The 24081-nt window shown below is 39.0% G+C and overlaps 1 protein-coding gene across 2 annotated transcripts; it reads right to left on the reverse strand.

Annotated features, from left to right (window-relative positions):
- Positions 1-230: 230 nt before the first annotated feature.
- LOC100890467 (carbohydrate sulfotransferase 15) lies at positions 231-18033 on the reverse strand. Of its 2 annotated transcripts, none has more exons than XM_030997609.1 (8): positions 17826-18033; positions 8933-9262; positions 7633-7882; positions 6972-7118; positions 6077-6209; positions 5058-5196; positions 3260-3404; positions 231-463 (listed from the first exon to the last, which is right to left on the reverse strand). In XM_030997609.1, the coding sequence occupies exons 1-8, from the start codon at positions 17835-17837 to the stop codon at positions 279-281; spliced, it is 1341 nt and encodes a 446-aa protein (XP_030853469.1). In that variant the 5' UTR covers positions 17838-18033; the 3' UTR covers positions 231-278. The 2 variants fall into 2 exon arrangements, with proteins under 2 accessions (XP_030853469.1, XP_030853470.1); XM_030997610.1 differs by having other exon boundaries at positions 232-463; positions 8933-9188; positions 17826-17995.
- Positions 18034-24081: the final 6048 nt, after the last annotated feature.

A 24081-nucleotide genomic window follows, 5' to 3' on the forward strand; every position in this document is an offset into this window, starting at 1 on the left:
TATGAATATTTGATAGTATTTCAAAACATGATGCGTAATAGGCCCTACTTGTTTACATGTGCCATACATAGTACATTATTTGTATAAGAGGACACTTTTTTTTTTTTTTTGGTATCGAAATTTGGTATCGAAATTTGAAAATTTGACATTTTGCTCCGTTGGGGGGGGGGGGGGTTTTTAGGGAAATTTAGGGGGGGTTTACACACACAAAATTACCAAAGGGGGGGGGGTTTAGTCCCCCCCCCCCCCCCCCCCCCCCCCCCTGTGTACGCGCCTGGTCATCCCTCATCATACAGGAACCTCGTATCATTCATGAAGCTGGCAAATCGTTTGTTAAATGGCCTGAAGAAATCTTGTAAGAGATCGCGAGTTGTGTTCCACATGGAACTTCGGGCATTCCTGGCATTCACGTTCTTTGGCTTTCTTCTGGTTATTCGCGAGATTTCATCTTTTGGAAGAGCAGCTGCGAGAGAAGACGAGATCAACAATTTATTTAAAAAACAAAATGATCAAGGTAGCAGAGGTTGCCCTCCGGGTGGGGGGGGGCTCAGTGCCCCCCCCCCCCTCCGCTTTTTCACACACCCGAAAAGCTTGGTAAAAAGTGTCCTTTTTTTACATAGGAATGGTGCCCCTATTAATTTGTAAAAGTGCCCCTTCCCCTTTTCAACTCTGATAAGTGCCCCTTTCATTTGGACACGTGCCCCTTTTCCTTCGACATTTCCATTTTTCCTTTGCAATAAGTGTCCATTTGCCATTATCATAAGTGCCCTTCATTAATCTCTAGAAAGTGCCCCTTTTCAAGTACGAGAAGTGCCTCTTTTTGCTTTTGATTAGTGCCCCCTTCACCTCTGGTAATTGCCCTATTCAAATCCGAGAGGTGCCTCTTTTACTTTGACAAGTGCCCCCTTTCCTCTGTAATAAGTGCCCCTTCCCCATTTAATAACTACCCCATTTTAACTCGGATAAGCGCACCTTAAATTTTCGCATGTACCCCTTTTCCCTTCTCATAAGTGCCCCTTCTCTGGTAAATGAACCTTTTCAGGTACGAGAAATTACTCCTTTTCACCCCATAACCTCCGATAAATGCCCCTTTAAAATCTGATTGGTGCCCATTTTTTCAACTAATGCCCCTTTTTCTTTCTAATAAGTGCCCCTTTTCCTAATAATAAGTGCCACATTAAAAGAAGAGCCCCTTCCCCTTCTCATAAGTGCCCCTTCTCTGGTAAATGAACCTTTTTCAGGTAAGAGAAGCTACCCCTTTTTCATTTCAGACAAGTGCCCCCTTAACCTCCGATAAATGCCCCTTTAAAATCTACTCGGTGCCCATTTTCTTTCAACTAATGCACATTTTCTTTTCTAATAAGTGCCCCTGTTCCTAATGATAAGTGCCCCATTAAAAAAGAGCCCCTTTCGCTTCTCATAAGTGCCCCTTCTCTTATCTGGTAAATGACTCTTTTCAGGTTCGAGAAGTTACTCCTTTTCATTTCAGATAAGTGCCCCCTTAAAATCTGCTCGGTGCCTATTTTCTTTCAACTAATGCACATTTTCCTTTAACATAAGTGTCCCCTTTTCCTCTCATTATTAAACACGCCCCAAATTTCATGCGACTAAGAGCGCTTTCTCCCAAAGCTTGCTCGCTACGCTCGCACGCATCTATAGATGATATACTTATGTTACTTATCAAAGGTCTGTTCAGTCTTCCGTTATGAGAATGTGCTTATAACCCCATCATGATTGGTTTTTTCCTCTTTATAAGATGTAATTTTTTGCGCTGCGATCTCACAAATAATTAAAATTTTCCTTGCTCGCTTCGCTCGCTCGTAAATAAATTTTCGGACCATCACACCCAACTGCAAAGCTATAAAATGAAAAAATATTGAAATCATCCCTTATAATGTAATCACAATGTAGGGGGATATACCAATGTCTAGAGGATTGTATATTTTCGCTTTACCTTTTGTAGGTGCCCTTTTTTCTTGGTGCCCCCCCCCCCCCCACTTTGGAAGTCGCTCGGCCGCCCCTGCAAGGTAGTATACCTATCAAGCAGATGTATGCGTTGCTTATGATACCCGTTGCACAGCAGACATCATTTCGTATTCACGTCAATTTATGTTTACTTTTGTACAATCTCACACATGGTACGCCATAGACCATGCCAGTCGCTGACGCATTCGTATACGTCAGGTAATTGACGTCACATGTGCAATGCACATAACACGTCACCATTATCGTCGAAAAGAATTATTACTTTATAGATCTTATAGCTGTCCTTTTCATCGTCTCCTTTATCTTCCTCATTATCACATGCAATTTAGTTTCTCGAGCAATTATTCCGGAAATTGATATGTTTGTAACTTTGTATATAGATTTGGATTGCAATTGATATCGTTATCATTCTCGAAAACGTGCAATCATATCGAAATTTCTAAATATGCTACTTGCTAATAGAATTTGTCACGATCGACATTTATCATGTCTTTTGATTTCTGTATGTGACTGAGAGTGAATCTTTCCTTTTATTTTGAGTTCTGTGAATCAATTAAGCGTTGTTGAATACAAGTTGATTGGGATAGGCAAACAGTTACATTACGCGGCGACCAAGACTAGGGGCGGATACAGCATAGGGAGGGGGCCAAATAGGGGGCCCAATTCGTGAGAAAGTGTTGAGCGGTGAGTCAGCCAGCCGGCGAAAAAGCGAGGGGGGGGGGGGGAGGGTGGAGGGGTAAGGAGCACTAATTTTTGTTTTCTTCCTAATTCGTGAGAAAATATTTAGCGCCGAATCAACACCACCTCCCTTGCGCCAGGGGGAGGGGTCCGTCTTCTTTTTTTTACTTGAAAAAGGTTAAATCTAACTGTTTTTTGGCCAGGGGTGGGAGCCCGCGGGCCCCCTAGATCCGCCTCTGACCAAGACAAAGCAACAGCAACAACAACAAAACAAAAGACAAACAGCTTAAAGGGAATGTAGCATGGCAAATACTGGTTAGCGCCATCTACGACTTCTTTTGGACAACTGCACGTAACTGACGAATGGCCTTGATTAACGGTTAGCGCGCGCTACCGTTCGCGAAACACACCGAAATTCTCATTACGCTTCGGTTTCACATAAATTATGTTGCACGCACGTTAATACTGCGGTCGCGTCTTCCGACCTGATTGGCCCCGAGTCAGGCCATGAGAAAAACACGTATAGCCTCGTTATGCGACACCCCCTTTAACAAAACAATACAAACAAAACAAAAACCGAAATGTGTATACTTACGAAGTTCTAAGAATTTTAGGAGTTTCTCAAATTCTTTTCCGGTATTTCCATACCAGTCCTCTAATGTTAAGATATAGACTCCATCACGGCCATATACTCTCATCCAGTCTTTCGCGATTGCTATGTAAATAGCGTTCAACATACGCTGTAAACCATAAGCATGGATAAAATGAAAGAATGATGTCAACAGTTGAATACCTAGTTTGAAGTAGGAAAAAAAAAAGTTTTCAAACAAATAAAATGGAAAACATTAGGCTTTGTCTGGAGCAAAGTTTTTTCTGCATTCTATATCTTCGACAATTGAAGAAAAAATTAAATACTACAAAATGGCAATTGTTTTCGAAAAATCAACCTCATCAAACTTAATTGTAAGAAACACATTAGACAAAACTTCATTTCATCTTAGCATTTTATATGCATCGTAAGAAGTTATGATTTGCCTTTTTCAAAGTGACCGGAAGAACAAGTAAAGTGTTATTGTTAATAATGCAAAGCATCGATTATTCTCGAAGTGGCGAATCAAGGGGGGGGGGGGCATGGGGGCATAGCCCTTGCAAATCCTGTCCTGACACACCTTTACTTAATGATTGTCAGGGTATTTTTTGGAATAAGAAGCATCTAAAAGTGCAGTGACCCTTTTTCTGTTTGTTTTGCTTTTATTCTAATAATAGTCGCATTTGTAAAGCGCTTGATACTATGTTTCTTAGCGCTTACATGGTAATTATTATTACTTGGTAAATGGATTCAATTGCTACTCCGCACATGATAGTGCACACGCTCTGCTTCGTGGGGAGTATTTCGGCCACACCCCAATTTACAAGCGCACACAATGACAATCAAACATCCCACCGAGTACCCATTTAATATACAGAGTGGCAACTGGAGATTAATGTCTTTCTAAAGGACATTACCTCTCTTTATATGTTGAATAAATCTAGTCAACTGATTGGTCGAAAATGGAGTCGTGATTATAGCCATGCCCGCCTACCGGTCAATATTTTTTTAAAAGATGCCCGTTGCCCCGGGTAACGGGCTGCGTAAATAAATTTTGCGGAGATCCCATTGGTTTACGTGTAAAAAGTTTCTTTGTGCGAGTGCGGATACTGCAGTGTTTGTGCGATTTGGTCGCTACACTTTAGGTCCCCATTGGTTTAAGTTTCATTGTGCGATCGCGGATACAAAATACAGTGCAGTGTATGTGAGCGATTCCCGAATGATCGTAAATTTCAGGCAACTTTCCAGCGAAGATTTACAGACAGTGTCTCAGATTTTTTGCGATGTTTTAACCAGTTTACTCAAGAGAAGGATAAGGGAAGAATTTTTTGTAGATTTGTGTGTGAATTCGGTGTATAAAAGATATGGACTGCTTTAATATTCGAAGCATATAGCAGTTTCTATACTGGCTGTTGGGGTCATAGTAAGGATGTAATGCCCCGGCGCGCCTCGTGGTCATAGCAGGATGTAACGTCCCCTCGAGCTTATAGAAACAGCGATGCCTCTCATAGCAGTCAATATATATCTAAATTAGTGCCACGTTGGGGACTCGAACAGCGAACCATGTGATCCACAGTCCGGTGACATTATCCATTTCACCACGACACCTCAACAAAATATCTTTGTTTTCTTTTCTTTTCTCTTTTGTGTGATTTGTGACTTGTGATTACCCCCTCCACCCCCTTCCCCTTCCTACACCAGAGAATCCGGGTTCCTCCACTTTGTTACTTTCCACTAGAAGAGAATGGAACTCGATCAAGATGTGACCTCATCGGGAGATGATAAAGTAGGGTGGTCAACTTACACATGACCTTCTAAAAGTGCAGTATCTTTCCGAGTGTTCTTGTAGACAGCTGGTGAAGCAGCTGATTTCTTCTTTGGCTTTATGGTCAAGAGCAGCGGGGCTATCTCGGAAACCGTTATAGTGAAACTGCGAAGAAAATCTGATGAAGGATAAAATAGGAAAATCGGGGATTTATTGATGTGATATAATTAGGTTTCTATATAGTATGATGCTACAATGTTATTGTCTTACTAAATGTCAAGTTGTCATCGTATAACATGAATATATCAACGCAGATGCGTAGCGTGGCTCCAGCTATCGCGGGGCCACTGGTGTCATGAATGGGGAGGGGACGATGGTGCAAAAAAATGAAATGCGAATTAAAGGGATAGTTGAGTTCTGTTGCAGAGGGCGCTACACAAAATAATTTTTTGTGAGATAATGAAAAACTGAGTGTCAAATTTGAAAGAACATAATATCTAAATGACAAAATCATCTTTGTTTGATCAAAATCGGTTCAGAGACGGCTGAAATATAACGATTTCTAATACTTGTGTACCACCACAAATATTAGATATTTTGAAAAATTTGAAAAAACCGTTAAAAAAAAACGTAATTAACGCCTTTTACGTCGTATTTCAGCCAATGCCGATGTTGCTTTTTTTGTTGCAATTTTCGTGTTGCTTATATTACGCACAACCAGCTGGCCCATGTCCCCCATGTATTGTTATTTTTTAATTAAATAATCAATTAACGGTCACCGTGACTTGAAACCTGCTTTACACAGATCAATAATTGTATGTGCATTGTGTATAAAACAAATGCAAGTCTCCATTTACTTCAAATAAAATCTTTGTTTCTCCCTTTCCTTTGACACTTTGCCTCGGAACAGACAGATAAACCACAGACTTTAACTGAATCCCCCCCCCCACCAAAAAGAGAAGTATATTTAACTAGTTCCTATGTAAAACATGTATCATTCCAGGAAGCCCCTACACTTCGAATTAATTTCAGGCACAAAATTCAATAGATCGGGATACCTTTGAGTTGGATTTCTGACGATCATGATGATTTTAGCCTGTGGTTGGACCGCGTGGATAAGGTCAGCATTGGTATAGTTCCCTTCTTCCCAAGTTTTCCCAATGTCGAAAGACGTACTGATCGATGCATCGCCTTCCATGAAGAAAAGGAGTACAGTAAACATTATTGAGAAGCGGATTCAGGCTTTTCAAAAAGGGGAGAGGCACAATGGCATTTTTTTCTGACAAGCACATAGAAAAAGAAATGGTTTTGCCTGGTGCCCCCCCCCCCCCACCACTTATTCCACAACCGGGAAAAGTGCCCATTCAGCAACAAAATGTGATACCCTTCCAGAGAACTACTGTACATGCCCCTCCCGCAATATATTAAGTGCCCCTAATATCATAAATTTCTTCATCTGTTGTATCCTAAGTTTTTTAATAAAAACACACATGACAAAGCAGATTCCCTATATTATGCATGCCTGCATCTATTTTATGCGTATTGTTCCGTCATTACAGTTTTCCCTCTTGCACAGCCAAGCTAAATGCGGCTATTTATTTTAAAACTATGTTAGATCGTAGCCCTCCAGCGGCAAAAGAATCCCCTTAGCAAGAGAAAATATTGTCCCTCCTGATCCGTGACATAAGCAAATATCCTTTCTGCAATAGGTAAGTTGGCCTAACAATGCTTTCTGCACTTTATTCCATCTTAGCAGTTTTCCCTAAGTTTTATGATGCGAAATCAGGACTGTTTTCCTTCTGGGCAATGTTAAATGCTTTTCCTTCTCCTATGACAGTTGCCCCTTCCAAGCATAGAAACGCCCCTCCTCCTAGCTGCTTCCGCGATAGAATTCGAGACACAATGACCAAACACAATGTAGAGTAGAACTACAGAAACGTCCTGACAGCTTACCGAACACCTTGGGGAAAGTGACATCACCGTCAGCGTTCTGAGATGGACTTGACTCAATCGATTTAACTCCAAAAGTCTTGTACCAGTTGAGATACCAGTCGATAGACGAGTCTTCTTTCTCTCCTATCATCTTGCTTATTTGACGTGCTGTTTAAAATGGTAAAGATACGGGGAGGGGTTAAAGAAATGCTTCGGGAGTAGAAGAACGGGGACAAATGAGTCTCCGATCTCGTCATTCGCGTCACGTATACCTCAGTCACAACGGCAAACCGACTCAACGCCGACTCCAAACAGACTGATTTATAGCCACTGGGGGTAATGCAATCGTTTGTTCGATCTGTTGTTGGTCTCGGTAGTGTGACTGAGGTATTGACGTTCCTTAATAATTCCATCAGAACTTTAATCATGTCGTCATAACTATATAGATATTGATATTAATGAACATCAGTCTTTGTATATTCAGCTTGTATGTAAAAGGGTAATAAAAGCGGGGGGAGGGGCGGGGGTGCATGGAAACAATGATGCTTAGTCTGACGAAGGCTTTATTGAATGAAGTCGTGGATATGACAGTACATTATCATGTGCAATAGTTCCTTGTATAATCATGACGTATTGGTATTAATCCAATGAAGAATAATGTAAGCCTAGTTCTGAAACCTACCTTCCTTTTGGTGAATTGGTATGTTACGTGTATCAATTCCACGCCTACGTCTAGACCACCAATGTGGTTCCTTCGGGACGCTGGCCAGGACATGTGGGTGTCGGGTGATCTTATCCCACAGATCTGTTGTACCGCATTTAGCCATACCAATGATATAGAAATATGGCAAGCAGTAGAGTTTATTCTGTTTGTTGAACCAACATGGACTCTTGTAATTCGGCAAAAACTGACGAGGAACTGTTTCGAAAATCTGCGATTTGGGAGAGTAAAAAGTGTACGTATAAATATTACTGAGGCCTATAATTCTTTGGTAATCTTTGAAGACTTTATAATGTGAAGATAGATTTGAGCGAGGTTTGCTGTAACACAGTGTATTCTTTTGACAGGGTTAGATGGTCCTGAACAAGGCTCACTCATGCTTTATCTCAATATTTCTATAGATATAGTCTAACTCTGGGACAGAGGCAGCGCTCCAAGGGGCAGGGAGGGGGGGGGAAGTCCCCCATTTTTTAAGTGCCCTTTTATTATATAGGAAAAATGACTTTGACAGATTCTCCTTTGAATTTGTAAGAAGTGCACCTCCCCTTCTATTGAGTGCCCTTTTCCGTTCGGATAAGAGCCCCCTTTCTTTTACACGTGCCCTTTTTACTTGGGATATGTTCCCCGCCCCGCGTGTACTTGAAAGAAAAGTATCATGATTTAAGACCAGTTAGAGGAGCAGTGAACCCCAAATTATGACAATTTGTGTGATATTAGATTGGTTATTAAAGAAGTGGACATGAATCTTGCCAAACTTTGAAAAGCACATATTCTTTATTGTCCTATTACCTTCTATTCATTGGAAATGGATAGGATAAGTTTAAAATCATTGTGTTTCAGCCAAATTTACAGGTTTCTCTTGTAAGCTACTTCTAATTTCCTATTGGAAACTTCATATGCGTCAATATTCATAATGTACGCCACAACTACACATGCATTTCCGTGATTTTAAGAGATTCAGTTTCTTTTGCGCAGGCATTTTGTAGATTCTTCAAGGCACAGTTTGGGTTTTTTATGGCTGACTGGCGGCGGTCGTGATAAGATCAAAGCTTGGAAGCATGTTTGGAATGTCATTATGATACTTTTGACAGAGTCAGGTGCATGAATGCATTATGGTATCGACCAGTGTCCACTTGGAGTAGGTCCATGGTTGTACGGAGGGGAGTTGGAGACACGATTAAAATCCAAACTTTATAAACAGTTTTGTACAACACATTTGCCATAAATAAATATAGTGAATGGATAAATAAATTATACTCACATCAGGTGCCATGCTGATGACACCAGAAGGAATATGGCGTAACAATGGCGTTTGGATTTTGGGTGAGGGATGTGCATCCATTCCTCTCTCATCATGGTCTTCCTCACTCAACTTTTCTGACATGTCTGAGTCAGCAATAGGAGAAATTCGAACCAGTGTATCACGCCCCTGGTCCTGTGGTTCATGTTCTTCCCATACGCCCTTGGTATACTCCTGGTTGTTTGCTTGGTGCGGAATCGCTCTCGATGATTCATCTCTGAATTCAAGGTATACCAAAATTAATACCACGCAGAATATGATCACCAAAGTGACAATATTCCTCATTTTGAGCTGTTATGACAGGGGGATACAATGATGAAAGTTGGGTGACATAGTGTCTGCTTCAATTTTGACATACGCATTGGACATTGCGATTTTGTACCCGTTGTTCTACCATACTGTTTAGTGATAATGATAATACCCTTACACACACACACATAGAGAGAGAGAGAGAGAGAGAGGGAGAGAGAGAGAGAGAGAGAGAGGGAGAGGGAGAGAGAAAGAAAGAGACGTGGGAATGGTTTTAGATGATAAAGAACGTAGCTAAAATTCAACTTTAACAGTTTGTATATTTTCACCACAAGTTTACATTTTTATGGAATGTATATTTCACTGACGTGTAAGAATACATGCCATATAATTCTACGGTCAACGCACTTATTATCTAAATGATCATGTCTCTAAAAGATGGATGGTAAGTTTGGTAGGCAAAGAAAGTAATTCAAATTCATGCATAGGAAACCATCGCGTGTGAAGAAAAAATAAAAGTCAATATTTCATATTTTTACGCTAATGATTATTTTTCTTTTCTATATAACCTTCCACAATGTTTCTTTATGAATTATCAACATAATCATTTTCATAACATATCGATACATGAACTATTCAATGACTTGTCATATAAAATATGACAATATTACAAAATAACCTCGGCCGCACAGCTACATATAAGATATGGACCACTTCAAAGCTTCACTCAAAACTCACATCTTCCTTCAAACATTTAAACGCCAACTTTATTGGAGGAGCTCGCGCCTTTGAATGTTTTTTAAACAGATATATGGTGGCATACAAATGCTGTAAATCATCAATCATCATCATATTTAACTTGATAAAGAACAATTTTTGCACCAATTCTATATAACATAAAAACAAACAAGCAAACTAAACATAGACACTCAGAAACATGTGGTAAAATGAAACAATTTTTCCAGGAAATCATTTTCTTTAAGATTTGTTTTTGCTATGAATCTTTCCATAATATTATATCATAATACGTTTTAACAGCTGAAATAACTTTTTTTTTCAAACAGTGGTATCTGAGTTCTGCATTTGGCTGAATATATTTCTTATCTTGTTGTGACCTCCTTTCAAGCCAAACAATTTATTTTGGCTTGTGAGTTTTGCCTTAATATTGATCTTACTGAAAAATCATTGCCCAACGTTTTTATCATTTTGTATTTGAATACCGGCAGTAACAAAAAATATGCATTAATTGTCACTTCACTGCTGTTACAAAATGTACAATATTTGTCAGCAACTATTTGGAATTTCAGCAATGAATCTTTCATTTAAAATATTCTGTCGAATATCTAAAACCGGAACCACCTCATATTTATATCAACAGTTGACAGATAGGGAATCAGACAATACGAACACCATGCTTTATCTTAAAGATCTAAACCCTGTTGTCATTTGGTGAGGCTGTTACGTTCTTTCACATAATTAAGACCGACTTGTAATGCTTCAGGCAGGGGCGGCGGATCGACTTCCAGAGTGGGGGGGGGACCAACAAAAAAGGGCACTTTCTGTATTAAAAAAGGAGCACATACAAAGGTATATCTCAAACCGAAAATACTTTTTTTTTTAGACATTGGTATATACCCCTATATTGTTATTACATTATCAGGGATGATTTCAATATTTGTTTCTGTTTATATACCATACAATATATTGCTTAAGCATCATACTTTTGCAGTTGGGTGTGATGGGGTGAAAAAATAAAGATCACAGTGCGAAAGATACATCTTATAAGGAGAAAAAACAATCCTGATGGGGTTATAAGCACACTCTCGTAAAGGAAGACTGAAAAGACCCTTGATAAGTAACATAATTATATCATCTATAAATGCAAGAGAGGGTAGCGAGCGAGCTTTGGGGAAAATTGCTCTAAGTCACTTGAAATTAGGGACGTAGTTTAATAATGAGAGGAAAAGGGGACACTTATCGAAAGGGATAAGACACTTATTAGATTAGAAAAGAAAAGGAGGACTTGTCAAAGTATATAGGGTAATTATCAGAGGTGAAAATTGGGGAACTTTGAAACACAAAAAGAGGCAGTCATCAGGATTGAAAAAAGGCAATGGGAAATGGGAATTTTTCGTCGGAAAAGGGGCACCCATCAGATTTTGATAGGAGCATTTATAAAAGGTGGAAAGGGACATTTTTTTAAAGGGATAGGTCCCTTATTCTAGAGGAAAAGGGGCAAGAATCATTGTTAAAAAAGCAATTATCAGAGGTGAAAAGGGCCCTGATCGCACATGAAATAGGAACTGATCAGATATGAAAAGGGGCACCTAAAGTTGTTGTTGTTGTTTTTATTTCCGTATAATAAAATCAGATACAAATACATATAAAATAATCATACAGAGAAAAAAAAGGACCGTATACGGCTGGTAGCCCATATTCAGCTGCAACTATAATTGTTGCTGCTGGTCTTCCATGGGGCCAGTTTACAATATGCAAAATATACATAATATTACAAATTAACAAAATAAATAATTACAAAGTATCAGTCGAAAACATAATACAAATACTTAAAGGAAAAGAAAAACAAACAAACAACAAACAAACAAACAAACAAACAAACATCATATCAACATACATAAAGAGGTACAACAACAAGGTGATTATAGTCTGTTTAGGTTAGTCTTAAGGTGGCAAAAGTGGGTAGTTGACGCAAATCAGGGGATAATTTATTATATTGAAAAGAAGCTCTGTACACAAAAGTTCTTTTACAATAATTAGTTCTTGGCTTAGGTAAAGAAGGTTATGTGCATTACGGAGGGAGTATGGAGAGGATTTAAACTCAAACATGTCTTTCAAATATTCAGGGGTCATGTTATGTAATGTTTTGTAAGTTATAGGAGTAATAAATGGATTTGTTGCCTTTCACGTATCATTTGCCAACCAAGACAGCTATGAATTTGACTGGTAGAAGTATGCGAATAAGGGTTAACTTTTAGTATGATTCTACCGGCCCTATTTTGAATTTTTTGGAGTTGTATTAAACTTTTACTGCAGGCAGATTGCCATACTACATCCCCGTAATCAAAGTGAGGTAATATGATGGAATTATAGATTAATTTCAATTCAGACATAATTATTCACAAATTGTCTTAGTCTACATAAATAACTAACCATTTTACTTAGTTTGTTACACGTCTGTTTAATGTGAACATCCCATTTTAATTTTTCATCCACATGTACACCGAGATATTTAACGCTCTTTACTTGGGACAACTGTTGTTCTTTGATTTTGATATTCAAAAGCGGTTGTTTTTTAAGCATGTTATGTGTTCCTAGTAACATGCAAACAGTGACCGTATAAATGACCGTATCATCTGCATAAAGATGGACCTTGCAGGTGTTGAAAGCAGAATTGATGTCATTTATAAAAATAATGAACAACAGGGGCCCCAGTAAAGAACCTTGCGGCACACCTTTCGTAGTTAATCTTTCATCAGAAAGGACATTATTTACCGAAGTTCTTATTCTTCTGTTTGATAAATAGTGTTTGAACCACTGTAATTCTACACCAATTACACCCATATATTCAAGTTTATATACAAGGATTAGGTGATCAACCATATCAAATCATTTTTGCAAGTCTACAAAAATTGTTCCAATGTAATTACCTTTATCGATAGAGTAAAACCAATCATCTGTGACTGCGGCTAGTGCTGTCACAGTGGAGTGTTTTGGACGAAAACCTGACTGATTTTGGGAGAGCAAGGAATGACACTTTAAATAATCAAGCAATTGTCGCTGAACGACTCTTTCCATAACTTTAGAGGCGCAAGGCGGCCTATAATTATTGAAATCAAGTTTATTTCCTTTTTTGTGTATCGGTATTACTTTTGCGACTTTCCATTTGTCAGGCAAAACCCATTCCGATAAAGATTTGTTGATTAAAAAGGTAAAAGATTCAATCATTTCAGATATTGACTCTTTAAGAATATACATAGAAATTTCGTCTAACCCGACGGACTTTTTTGTTTTCATTGACATTACTTGTTGCAAGACATAAGATTGAGATACATTAACACATTTAAATTTTCTGTCAGAAACCTTTTCACCATGGGAATAAAGCCGGTTATTAGCCCTTGTGTTATTTGTGCATACATTTGTCGCTATATCTGCAAAGTGGTTATTAAACTCATTCGCTATTACACTTGAATTTTCTTTCGGAAAAGTGCTGTTAGAAGAATTACAATTACCCATTAAACTTTTGAGTGTTGTCCAAGATTCATTTCTATTGGTGACTTCAGATAGTTTATCACATATGTGTTTACGTTTGGATTTTCTTATCTCGGTGGTAACTTTATTTTTCATGCGTTTATAGAGTTTCCATAAGTCATCACTGTTTCTCTTTTTGGCTTTCAGTTTTGCTTTATCTCTCTGTTTCATTAAAGTAAGTATTTCACTGTTCATCCATGGGGAGGATTTTTTCTCACTCGTCTTGTCTTTAATGGCATATGCTTGTTAACTACTTCTAACAGCAACTTTTCCCATTCACTAACTGCATCATTTATATCACTAAACTCTTTTACTTTCTTCCAGTTTTGATAACGCAAATCAGACCTGAAAGCTTCTAAATCTACATTTCTCGACTTTCTGAACGATACAAATGTTTCACTTTGGGAATATGTTTACATTTCCACACCAAGTAACTGATATAATGGTCACTCATACCATTTTGAATAACACCAAACGATTTCACCTTGTCGGGATAATTATGGTCAACAAGTGTGCAGGATCTATCGGTTACTCTTGTATACAATGTATCATTTACCTGTTTCAAACAATATATATCATTTATTTGATTATAGACTTTCGTATTTCCTTCAAAAGGTTTTTTCGTGATATCACAGTTAATGTCACCCATAATAATGAGTTGTCCATTGAGACCATTTGCAAAAACCAAAAAGTCCTCATAGTGATTAAAAACCTCGACTTTTGAATTTGGTGGTCTATACCAGTCTAAAAAAATAATTGGCTTCGTGTTCTTCAAACAAACTTTTATGCACAATGCTTCTAAACGTTCAAGAGAATCCTGACTATCTAAGTTGATATGAATAGACTCATGCATGGACCACCTAACCCTATGGCCACTCCACCCCCATTTCTATCCCTATCTTTTCGAAGTAATGAGTAATGGGGTATGTACATTTCACTGTCTGCAATAGAGCTGTCTAATCTAGTCTCATTCAGAGCAAGAACTTGTATTTCATTTTCAAACATGATTTGCTTGATTTCTTCATGATATTTCAAAAGACTTACAATATTCCGGTGGACAAATTTAATCCCTTTACTATGATCATAATTATTTTAAAGATATGTTCTCACCAGATTTACATGAGGGATCTATGTTATTAGAATCGTCGACGTCGGACTCTGAATTATTCACAATATAATTTGGAAGATGGTTTAAAAGACATCTTGAACACTCCCAATTTACAAAATGCTCATTAGGGTCATCGTAACTCTTTACAGAGATTTCTGAACATGATATGTGTACCCAGTTTCGGCAAGAAGTACAGAGAAGTGCTTTCTGATTTGCTTTAACACATTTACTACAGCGAATGCATGTAAATTGTTGTACCATTTCAACAACAACAAAACGAAAACAAAAAACAAAAGTTTTTTTTTTTTAAAGTATAAAAAATACACTAAAATACTACTAAACAAAACTTAATTATGTAAGATACGTCTATAAGAAGCTTGTACTGTGCACACCACAACAAGACGCATGAAGTTTAACCAACATTAATCATAACGCACAATTGATTAATTAAGCAACCGAAGAGAATTAAGGTTTAAAGCTGGGCGTAGAAAAGATATTTATAGGCCAGGAATTGCTCTGCAAGTCTTCATCGAATACAATCACATGCTCCCAATACAACCGTGAGGCAGTGAGAGACAATTATTTAACATAATATTATAGTCCTGAGGGATAAAGTGGATTGCCAACAAAATGTAATTGTATTGGAATAAGCTGGTACCAACAATGATTTAACAATATATATAACGGAAAGTCATACTAAAGAAAGAGTTTAATACGATGGCTTAACTTTAAACAAAGTGTAGAGAAAACAAACCCCAACGCAACCCGATGCATGGCCAGTCTAGTGCTTCCAACATAAAGAAGTTTCAGCGAAGCGTTCAGCGTTCCATGTACAGTAAGACGCTTAACGAGATGGATTAGTTGCTACTTCCACTTTCTATGCAATTAAAATTCCAGGTACAATACACGCGATAATAATGTCTCCCAACTAATTAACCATCGACTGAACATGTTCAAAAAGACGCTTAACGAGATGGATTAGTTGCTACTTCCAGTTTCTATGCAAATAAAATTCCAGGTACAATTCACGCGATAATAACGAACCATCGACGTAAAGGAAAATTAGTTAGTTAAAAGAAAAGGGGCATCGATCAGATTTTAATGGGGGTCTTTATCGGAGGTGTAAATGAGTCATTATGAAAAGGGGAAGGTGCACTACGCATCAGGATACCAAGTATTTTATTCACCAGCAAAAAACAGGTACGGCGACCAAGGGTCACCCTGAGAAGAAAAATTAATCTGTACAGTGCTGTGTAGTAGGACACACGAAGAAGTATTTTCATAAACTATGTAGGCCTAATCTATTTGTAAAAAGATGGACCAAATTGAAAGAAATCCAAAACTTTATAGAGGAATGTATGAGACACAGAGTCGAATGCCTTTTCGAAATCAATAACGAGTAACATGCCAGCTATATTCGTTATATCAGTGTTATGTAATATGGCGTAATCATAATAAACATTTATTTTCCCCAATAAAACAACGTTTTAGAAATCCCTTTTGATTTTCGTGCATAAAAGGAGACATAATATTATTACCTAAACAACCGGAAGCTATAGTTTATAAATAACGTCAAAAAAGGAAATCAAGCGCCAGTTTTTAAGTAAATCTCTAGACTTGTTCCCTTTTAGAAAAGTCCCCAATTTTTGCGATTGTGAAAGGTGTCCTTTAAAATAAGCATGGTTTAATGACTTTACTATGAAATATTTTATATCTTTCCTAAAGAAACAGTAACAGTCTACAGCCATCTTGCCCAGGGGATTCATTGTTTTCCATATATGTTTTAATATAGTATAAATTTCATTAATACTCAGTGGACCTTCAAGCAATTCAGACATTTCTGAAGACAATTTGGGGATGTCAGAATAATTCAATAAAATTTCCACATTTGTTTCTTCTACTTCTGTTGCCGCATAATTTATAGAGATTCGAATAAAAATCAATTGTGAAATGAAACCCTCGTTTTTTGACAAGAAATTATTGAATTTCCAATGACCGGTACGTCGCTTTATCTGATTTAAGCTCAGACTAAGTCCGTTCGATAACCCGGCAAAATATCCACTTTGAAAACTAATGAAAGAAGTTCTGAAGATATCAAAAAGAAGTCTTACCTGCTCCGTTTAAAAGGGCTTAATAAAAAAAGGGCTTAGAAAAAACAAACATTTGCCTGCCCATTCCCTTCGTATTTCGATCTCTATAATAATTATCTGGTACAAAATGCGTATCCTGAATGCAGCACACGTCACATTTTTAAAAACTTTAAATATAACAAAATATCCTGTCTTTTCCGACGAGTAGGCCTACTCACCCAGGCCACAAAAATTCATGGAAATAAACGTAAATTATGTCATCTTGCACCATACATGAGTTTGTTAAGGAAAAGGGATAATTAAGGAACTACCTGTGGAATTATTCATTAATGTACTTGAATAACCAGAACAAAAACACCACCAATAACACAACAATATTAAGGGACTCGCACTGTGAAGGGGATCATAGTACACTAATCCATCAAAAAAATGCTTGAACCTTGGAAAACCCTTCACTCCCTCTCTCCAATAACCGACATTATTTTGTTTAGCACAGAACCTGTAAATCAACAAACGCAACAGCAACCATTGCAAGTTATGATTGCAGAGAGAAGTCCTGAGTGAAATTGAGATATACATGCTATCCTGTAATGTGTTATGTGCTATAAAGAACTGAGTATTATTATTATTATTATTATTATCATTATATAAATGAAGCCTAAGATTATCAGCAACCCAGATGCTTTTCGCTATAGTGTGCCTATAAAAGGTCATACTATTGCCATACAGGTGACTGAGACTTAGCAGGGAAAAGGTAGTGGTAAAGAAATGCTATTTAAAATCAATCCAGAACAGTGCTTCTAAAGAATTCAAGCATGCAGCTTCACTTTCAATCATTCCTCATTTTACATACTTAAATGATTTATAAGGAGACATGTGTGACAAGAAACTTGGATGATCTACATATCCAACATAAATACACTCTTTACATACAACATACGCAGACAGTAATTCTTCATGAATAGGAAAACAACGCGTGTATTATTATTAAACAAAAATAACATTCTAAATGTCTTATTTCACGCTAACGATGATTAATAGCACTGCTAAAAACCAAACAAATTTACTGACAAGAATTCTGCCCACGAACTACTGAACATACCAAATAGTTTGAGCCTATGTAATAATATATACTCACTACTGTAGTCATTTTCACGAGACTAGATGTGACGGCTCTCTCTCTCTCGTGTCGCTCTTTTTCTATTTTGTTTATATTCTCGTATCACTATAATGTATTTTTTTGTGTGAGCAGGCGCGCACGTCGCTAAGACCGTACACCCTTAAAATGGATCCATTTTGTGTAGGAGGAAACAAGTCGGTGTCTTCATATTGACCGCTTGGCTTGCATACGACAATGATAAATACGGGCGGTTTTAGTGCAGCGGCGTACTGACTGGATCGGATCGATCGGATCGATTTTAAGGCTTCATGACAGCATCCATGTGCGCATGCGCTGATTTCCTTTTTTTTTTTTTTTTTAGATTTGGACGTATAGTGGACTGTACTACTTGTAGCTACTTGCTCTCTCTATATAGAAACAATGCCTAATCGGTGACCATGCATTGGTCCCCCATGATCCTCTTTTTCTTATATTAATTGAGAGCTGAGTTGATGAGATAACCACCTGTCAGTGACCACCCTGGGTGCATGGTCTAAGTACAGTCGGCCTTTAAAAGGACGTCACACGTACTGCCAGGGGGGGGGGGGAGGGCCGCCCCCTCCCCCCGGCAAAAAAATGAAGGCAAAAACAAAGTGTTCCTCCCCCCCCCCCCCCCCAGCCACTAAACGAAATATCTGACGACGTAATTTCCCAATATCCGGGGCAAAAAAAAAAAAAAAAATGACTTCCGGTGGCTCTGCCCACTGGACCCCACCTAGGGCCCTAAGGCGGACCCCTGCATGTTTGTCTAACCGTTATAAAATGCCTAAAACCCCTGAGCTTCTGGGTGCTCTGCCCCCTGGACCCAATGCCAATGTATTCAGCGGCGGATCCAGGGAAGGGGGGGGGCCCGGCCCCCCACCCCCTGGGGAAAAAAACCATGTAAAAACAGGTGATTTTTAGCTTTTGGGGGGATGGCCCCTCCCCCCTGGCGCTCACGGGGGGGGGGGGGTGCAAATTTTCAAATTTTCGAGAGCCCAAAAAAATTGGGCCCCCTCCCCTGAGAAATCCTGGATCCGCGCCTAAATGTATTAGTGAACTGCCAGTGTCACACATAAGGTATCTTTATGCTTACCTGACGTATTTAAATGCCTAAAGCCCTGAGCTTCCGGGGCTCTGCCCCCTGAACCCAATCAATGGCCCTAAGGTTGGCCCCTGGATGCTTGTCTGACCCTTATAAAATGCCTAAAACCCCTGAGCTTTTGGGATCTCTGCCCCCTGGACCCCATGCCAATTAGTGAACTGCCAGTGTCACAAATAAGGTATCATTATGATCATCTGACGTATTTAAATGCCTAAAGCCCTGAGTTTCCGGGGCTCCGCCCTTCGGCCCCACCAGGGGCCCTAAGGCGGGCCCCTGCATGCTTGTCAGACCGTTATAAAATGCCTAAAACCCCTGAGCTTCTGGGTGCTCTGCCCCCTGGACCCCATGCCAATTAGTGAACTGCCAGTGTCACAAAATAAGGTATCATTATGCTCATCTGACGTATTTAAATGTCTTAAGACCTGAGCTTCTATGGCTTTGCCCCCTGAACCCAACCAATGGCCCTAAGGCGGGCCCATGGATGCTCATCTGACCGTAATCTATTGCCTAACATCCCTGAGCCTCCGCCCCCCCCCCCCCATCCCACCCCCTGGACCTTACGCCGATTCGGGACCTGCAGTGTCACAAGGTATCAAAATATGTTAATCTGACCGTAATTAAATGCCTAAAACCCCTAAGTTTCCGGGGCTCTGCCCCCCTCCCCCAACTGAACGACTTTTCGGCCGGCGCGATTTTCAAATTTTCGGGAGCAAAAAAAAAAAAAGTGCTCACTACCCCCCCCTGTACACTGTACACTGTATACACTGTACATGTGCCATTTCAATAAACAATAAATTGTGGGCAATTTCTGGTGTAAAAAGGGATTTTGACTCACTTTTTTAATTTTCTTCATAACCTTTTGTGACTTTAACCTTTCAGCCTATAAAGATATTTCCCTTTCCCCCTCAAAAAAATACATAAATTCTGTTGTAATTTCTCCAGATCTTTTTAACTTCATTTTTTAACGTATAGATGTGTGTGAATGCCAAGGCATTTGACATATGGACTGATTGAGGAATACTCCCACCACACACTCGCACACACACACACACGGCCCGCCAACCTGTGTACTCCACAAATCTTAGGACTCTAGGAGATTTTCTTTTATAGTCCTATGTTTGCTCCACCGTTACCACGCTCTTGACCTTTTAATGTATGTTGGGGTTACTGGGGTATAATTTTCTGCATGTAAACAATCACACGCCAATGATGCAAATAATACAAGATCACACAGATATTTTTTTCGTTTACAAATAAGCTATTGCATAATTTTGTTTATTTATGGACTGCACGATTTATCACATGATTTATTGTATTTTTATCATCTGTTTCGAAGGTATTAAAAGACCTCTTGATCAACTTTGTAAATATCCAAAGGTAAACTAACTTATCGATCTGTCATTCTGAAATCAAGCTAATCAACAGTCTTTTTTTTATCCAATAAACAACTAACAGTAATTCGTAAATGGGTTTCGTTTGGGCATGCAAAGACCCAGTGTGTGTTTCATTATTTATTGAAATTAAAGGCAAAATATTGATTCTCATAACGGAAGACTGAAAAGACCTTTGATAACTAATTACATAAGTATATCATCTATAAATGCAAGCGAGCGAGCTTTGGGGGAAATTGCTTTTAGTCGCTTGAAATTAGGGGCGCGTTTAATGATTGAAGAGAGGAAAAGGGGACACCTTATATCATAAAAAAGGAGCATGTGTCAAAGTACAAAGAGTAATTATCAGAGGTGAAAATAGGGCACTTCAGATTCTTACACAAGAGGGACTCACCAGAACTGAAAAAGGGCACTTATGAAAATAGGAGATGGGCATTTGTCGACGAAAAAGGGGCCCCCATCAGATTTTGATAGGGGCATTTATAAGAGGTGAAAAGGGGCATTTATAACAAGGGGATAAGTTGCTTATTAGAAAGGAAAAGGGTCCTTTTGAGAATGAAAAAGGGGCACTTATATTGAGATAAAATGTGCATTAGTTGAAAGAAAAGAGACACCGATCTTAATAGGGGCATTTATTTGAGGTGAAGGGGGCATTTATCTGAAGTGAAAAGGGGTAACTTCTTGTACCTGAAAAGGGTCATTTACCAGAGAAGGGGCACTTATGAGAAGAGGAAGGGGCTTTTTTTAATGGGACACTTATCATTAGGAAAAGGGGCACTTGTGAATATGTGCGCTTATCCGAGTTAAAAAGGGGTTGTTATTAAAAGGGGAAGGGGGTACTTGCCGAGTTCCAAACAGGCGCAGATCCAGGATTTCTTAGGGGGCCAGATTTCCCCCTCCCGCGCAAAGCGCGGAAGCTTTGACGTTTCATTAAATTATTAGATAAAGAAGACGATTCGTTGTACTGTTCTCGTCTCATAATCCTCGTCTGAATTCAGTTTCACCCGTCCCGCGCGAAGCGCAGAAGCTTTTACGTTTCGTTAAATCATTAGAGAAAGAAGACGATTTGTTGTACCATTCTCGACTCTTAATCACCGTCTGAATTCAGTTTCACCCCTCACTCGCGAAGCGCGGAAGCTTTAACGTATCATTAAATCATTAGAGAAAGAAGACGATTTTGTTGAACGGCCGTTCTCGACTCTTAATCCTTGTCTAAATTCAGTTCCCTCCCCCCCCCCACGTGCGCGAAGCGCAAAAGCTTTTACGTTTCATCCCCCCCCCCCCCCCCACTCCGAGAACGGACGGACCCCATGCGTGTTACCGGTAAAGGGGTACTGTTCGTGCGACAAAGTCCGGCCCGAGAATTGTAAAAAAAAAAGGTGTATTAACTTTTCACCCAGAGATTTCTTAAAATGTTTTTTTTTCTCTTTTCTTTCTCTCATCTCTTTGGACTCCTGAGAAATTATTCCGAAGTTTAGGGGGTACATGCGAAGCGCGGAAGCTTTTACGTTTCATTAAATCATTAGAGAAAGAAGACGATTTTGTTGTACCGTTCTCGAATCTTAATCCTTGTCTAAATTCATCCCCCCCCCCCTCCAGTGCAAAGCGCGGAAGCTTTTACGTTTCATTAAATCATTAGAGAAAGTAGACGATTCGCTGTACGTTCTCGACTCCTAATCCTTGTCTAAAATTCATTTCCCCCCCCCTCCTGCGCGAAGCGCGGAAGCTTTTACGTTTCATTAATTAGAGAAAGAAGACTATTCGCTGTACGTTCTCGACTCTTAAATTCTTGTCTAAATTCAGTTCCCCCCCCCCCCTCCTGCGCGAAGAGCGGAAGCTTTTACGTTTCATTAAATCATTAGAAAAAGAAGACGATTTTGTTGAACGGCCGTTCTAGACTCTTAATCCTTGTCTAAATTCAGTCCCCCCCCCCCCCCGCCTGCGCAAAGTGCAAAAGCTTTTACGTTTCATAAAATCATTAGATTAAGAAGACGCTTTGTTGTTCCGTTCACGACTCTTAATCCTTGTTTAAATTCAGTCCCTCCCCTCCCCCTCCTGCGCGAAGCGCGGGAGCTTTTACGTTACATTAAATCATTAGAGAAAGAAGACGATTTCGTTGTACCGTTCTCGAATCTTAATCCTTGTCTAAATGCTGTCACCCCCCCCCCCCCTCCTGCTTGAAGCGCGGAAGCTTTTCCGTTTCATTAAATCATTAGAGAAAGAAGACGATTTGTTGTACCGTTCTCGAATATTAACCCTTGTCTAAAATTCAGTTCCTCCCCCTCTACGCGAAGAGCGGAAGCTTTTACGTATCATTAAATCATTAGAGAAAGAAGACGATTGTGTTGTACCGTTCTCGACTCTCAATCCTTGTCTAAATTTAGTTTCCACCCCCCCCCCCCCGCCCCTTCCGCGCGAAGCGCGGAAGCTTTTACGTTTCATTAAATCATTAGAGAAAGCAGACGATTGGTTGCAGGCGCGGATCCAGGATTTCTTAGGGGAGGGGGCCCAACTTTTTTTTTTTTTGCTCCCGAAAATTTGAAAATCGCGCCGGCCGAAAAGTCGCTCAGTGGGGGGGGGGGGGGGGGGGGGGGGGGGGGGGGGGGGGGGGGGGGGGGGGGGGGGGGGGGGGGGTACAGAGCACAATTTTTTTTTTTTTTGCTCCCGAAAATTTAAAAAGGCGCCGGCCAAAAATTCTTGGGGGGGGGGCGGGCCCCCGGGCCCTCCCCTGGATCCGCCAATGCTTTTATAAGTCAATTTTGCAGAAAATTTAGATATTTTACGGATTATTTGATTTTTGGCATCATATTTCTTCACATTTTTAGATTTAAATCTAAATAAAATCATCAAAATAGAGTTTTTAACAGGACTGTCCATTGTCAAATGGTAACTTGCAGATATGATCGAAAATTAGTTGAAATTTGTCGACTTTGTGTTAACAAATAAAATTGTGTAACGTCCGAAACACCATTCTTGTGATTACAAACAAATTACGGATTTGAAAGACCTGATTTGTGATTTGACTTGTGTTAAGATTTAATATTATATTAAGTCTTAACACAAGTCAAATCACAAATCAGGTCTTTCAAATCCGTAATTTTTTGTATTTATTTCATAATGATTTATTCACTCTAAATACCTTAAAATATGGATTATCAGCATTTTATTGGTATTTTTTGTTTCGGACGTTACATTTGTTTCGGACGTTACAACTGTTAACGGAAAATTGGTTTTAACTATAAAATAGTATTGTAGTAATGTATTGCAAATTCTTTGTTTTGGTGGGTAGCTGCCATGAGATGTTAACAAAATGTTATGATAGATATATCCTGCTGTTCATATATTTTCTGCTACTTCAAATTGAAAATTGTTTCGGACGTTACAAAACTGTTTACGGAAAATGAGACGACTTTTTCAAATTTTGAGTATATTTCTAATATAAGCGCTACTATAATTAAATTGTATTTTCTTTTCATATAATTACTTGGAGCAACTAATAAACTCACTCAAATCATATACAATCTCATTAATTTGTTGTTCTGGTGGGTTAAATGAGGGTCTACATTGTTTACGGAAGATGTAACGTCGGAAACGCCATTTTCAATTGCACTTTTCCATCAAAATAGGGGAGTTGATTCAGATTACTGTTAAGTTTCTTTAAGATCCACTCATGCTCATTAATCATCAATAGAAAAAAAAACATATTGTTTGTGGCTATATATTTTTTTCAGCTCCGACCAAAATGGCATGTCAATTTTGT

Source organism: Strongylocentrotus purpuratus, unplaced genomic scaffold, assembly GCF_000002235.5.
Source record: "Strongylocentrotus purpuratus isolate Spur 01 unplaced genomic scaffold, Spur_5.0 spur5_scaffold_4, whole genome shotgun sequence".
Lineage (NCBI taxonomy): Eukaryota > Metazoa > Echinodermata > Echinoidea > Camarodonta > Strongylocentrotidae > Strongylocentrotus > Strongylocentrotus purpuratus.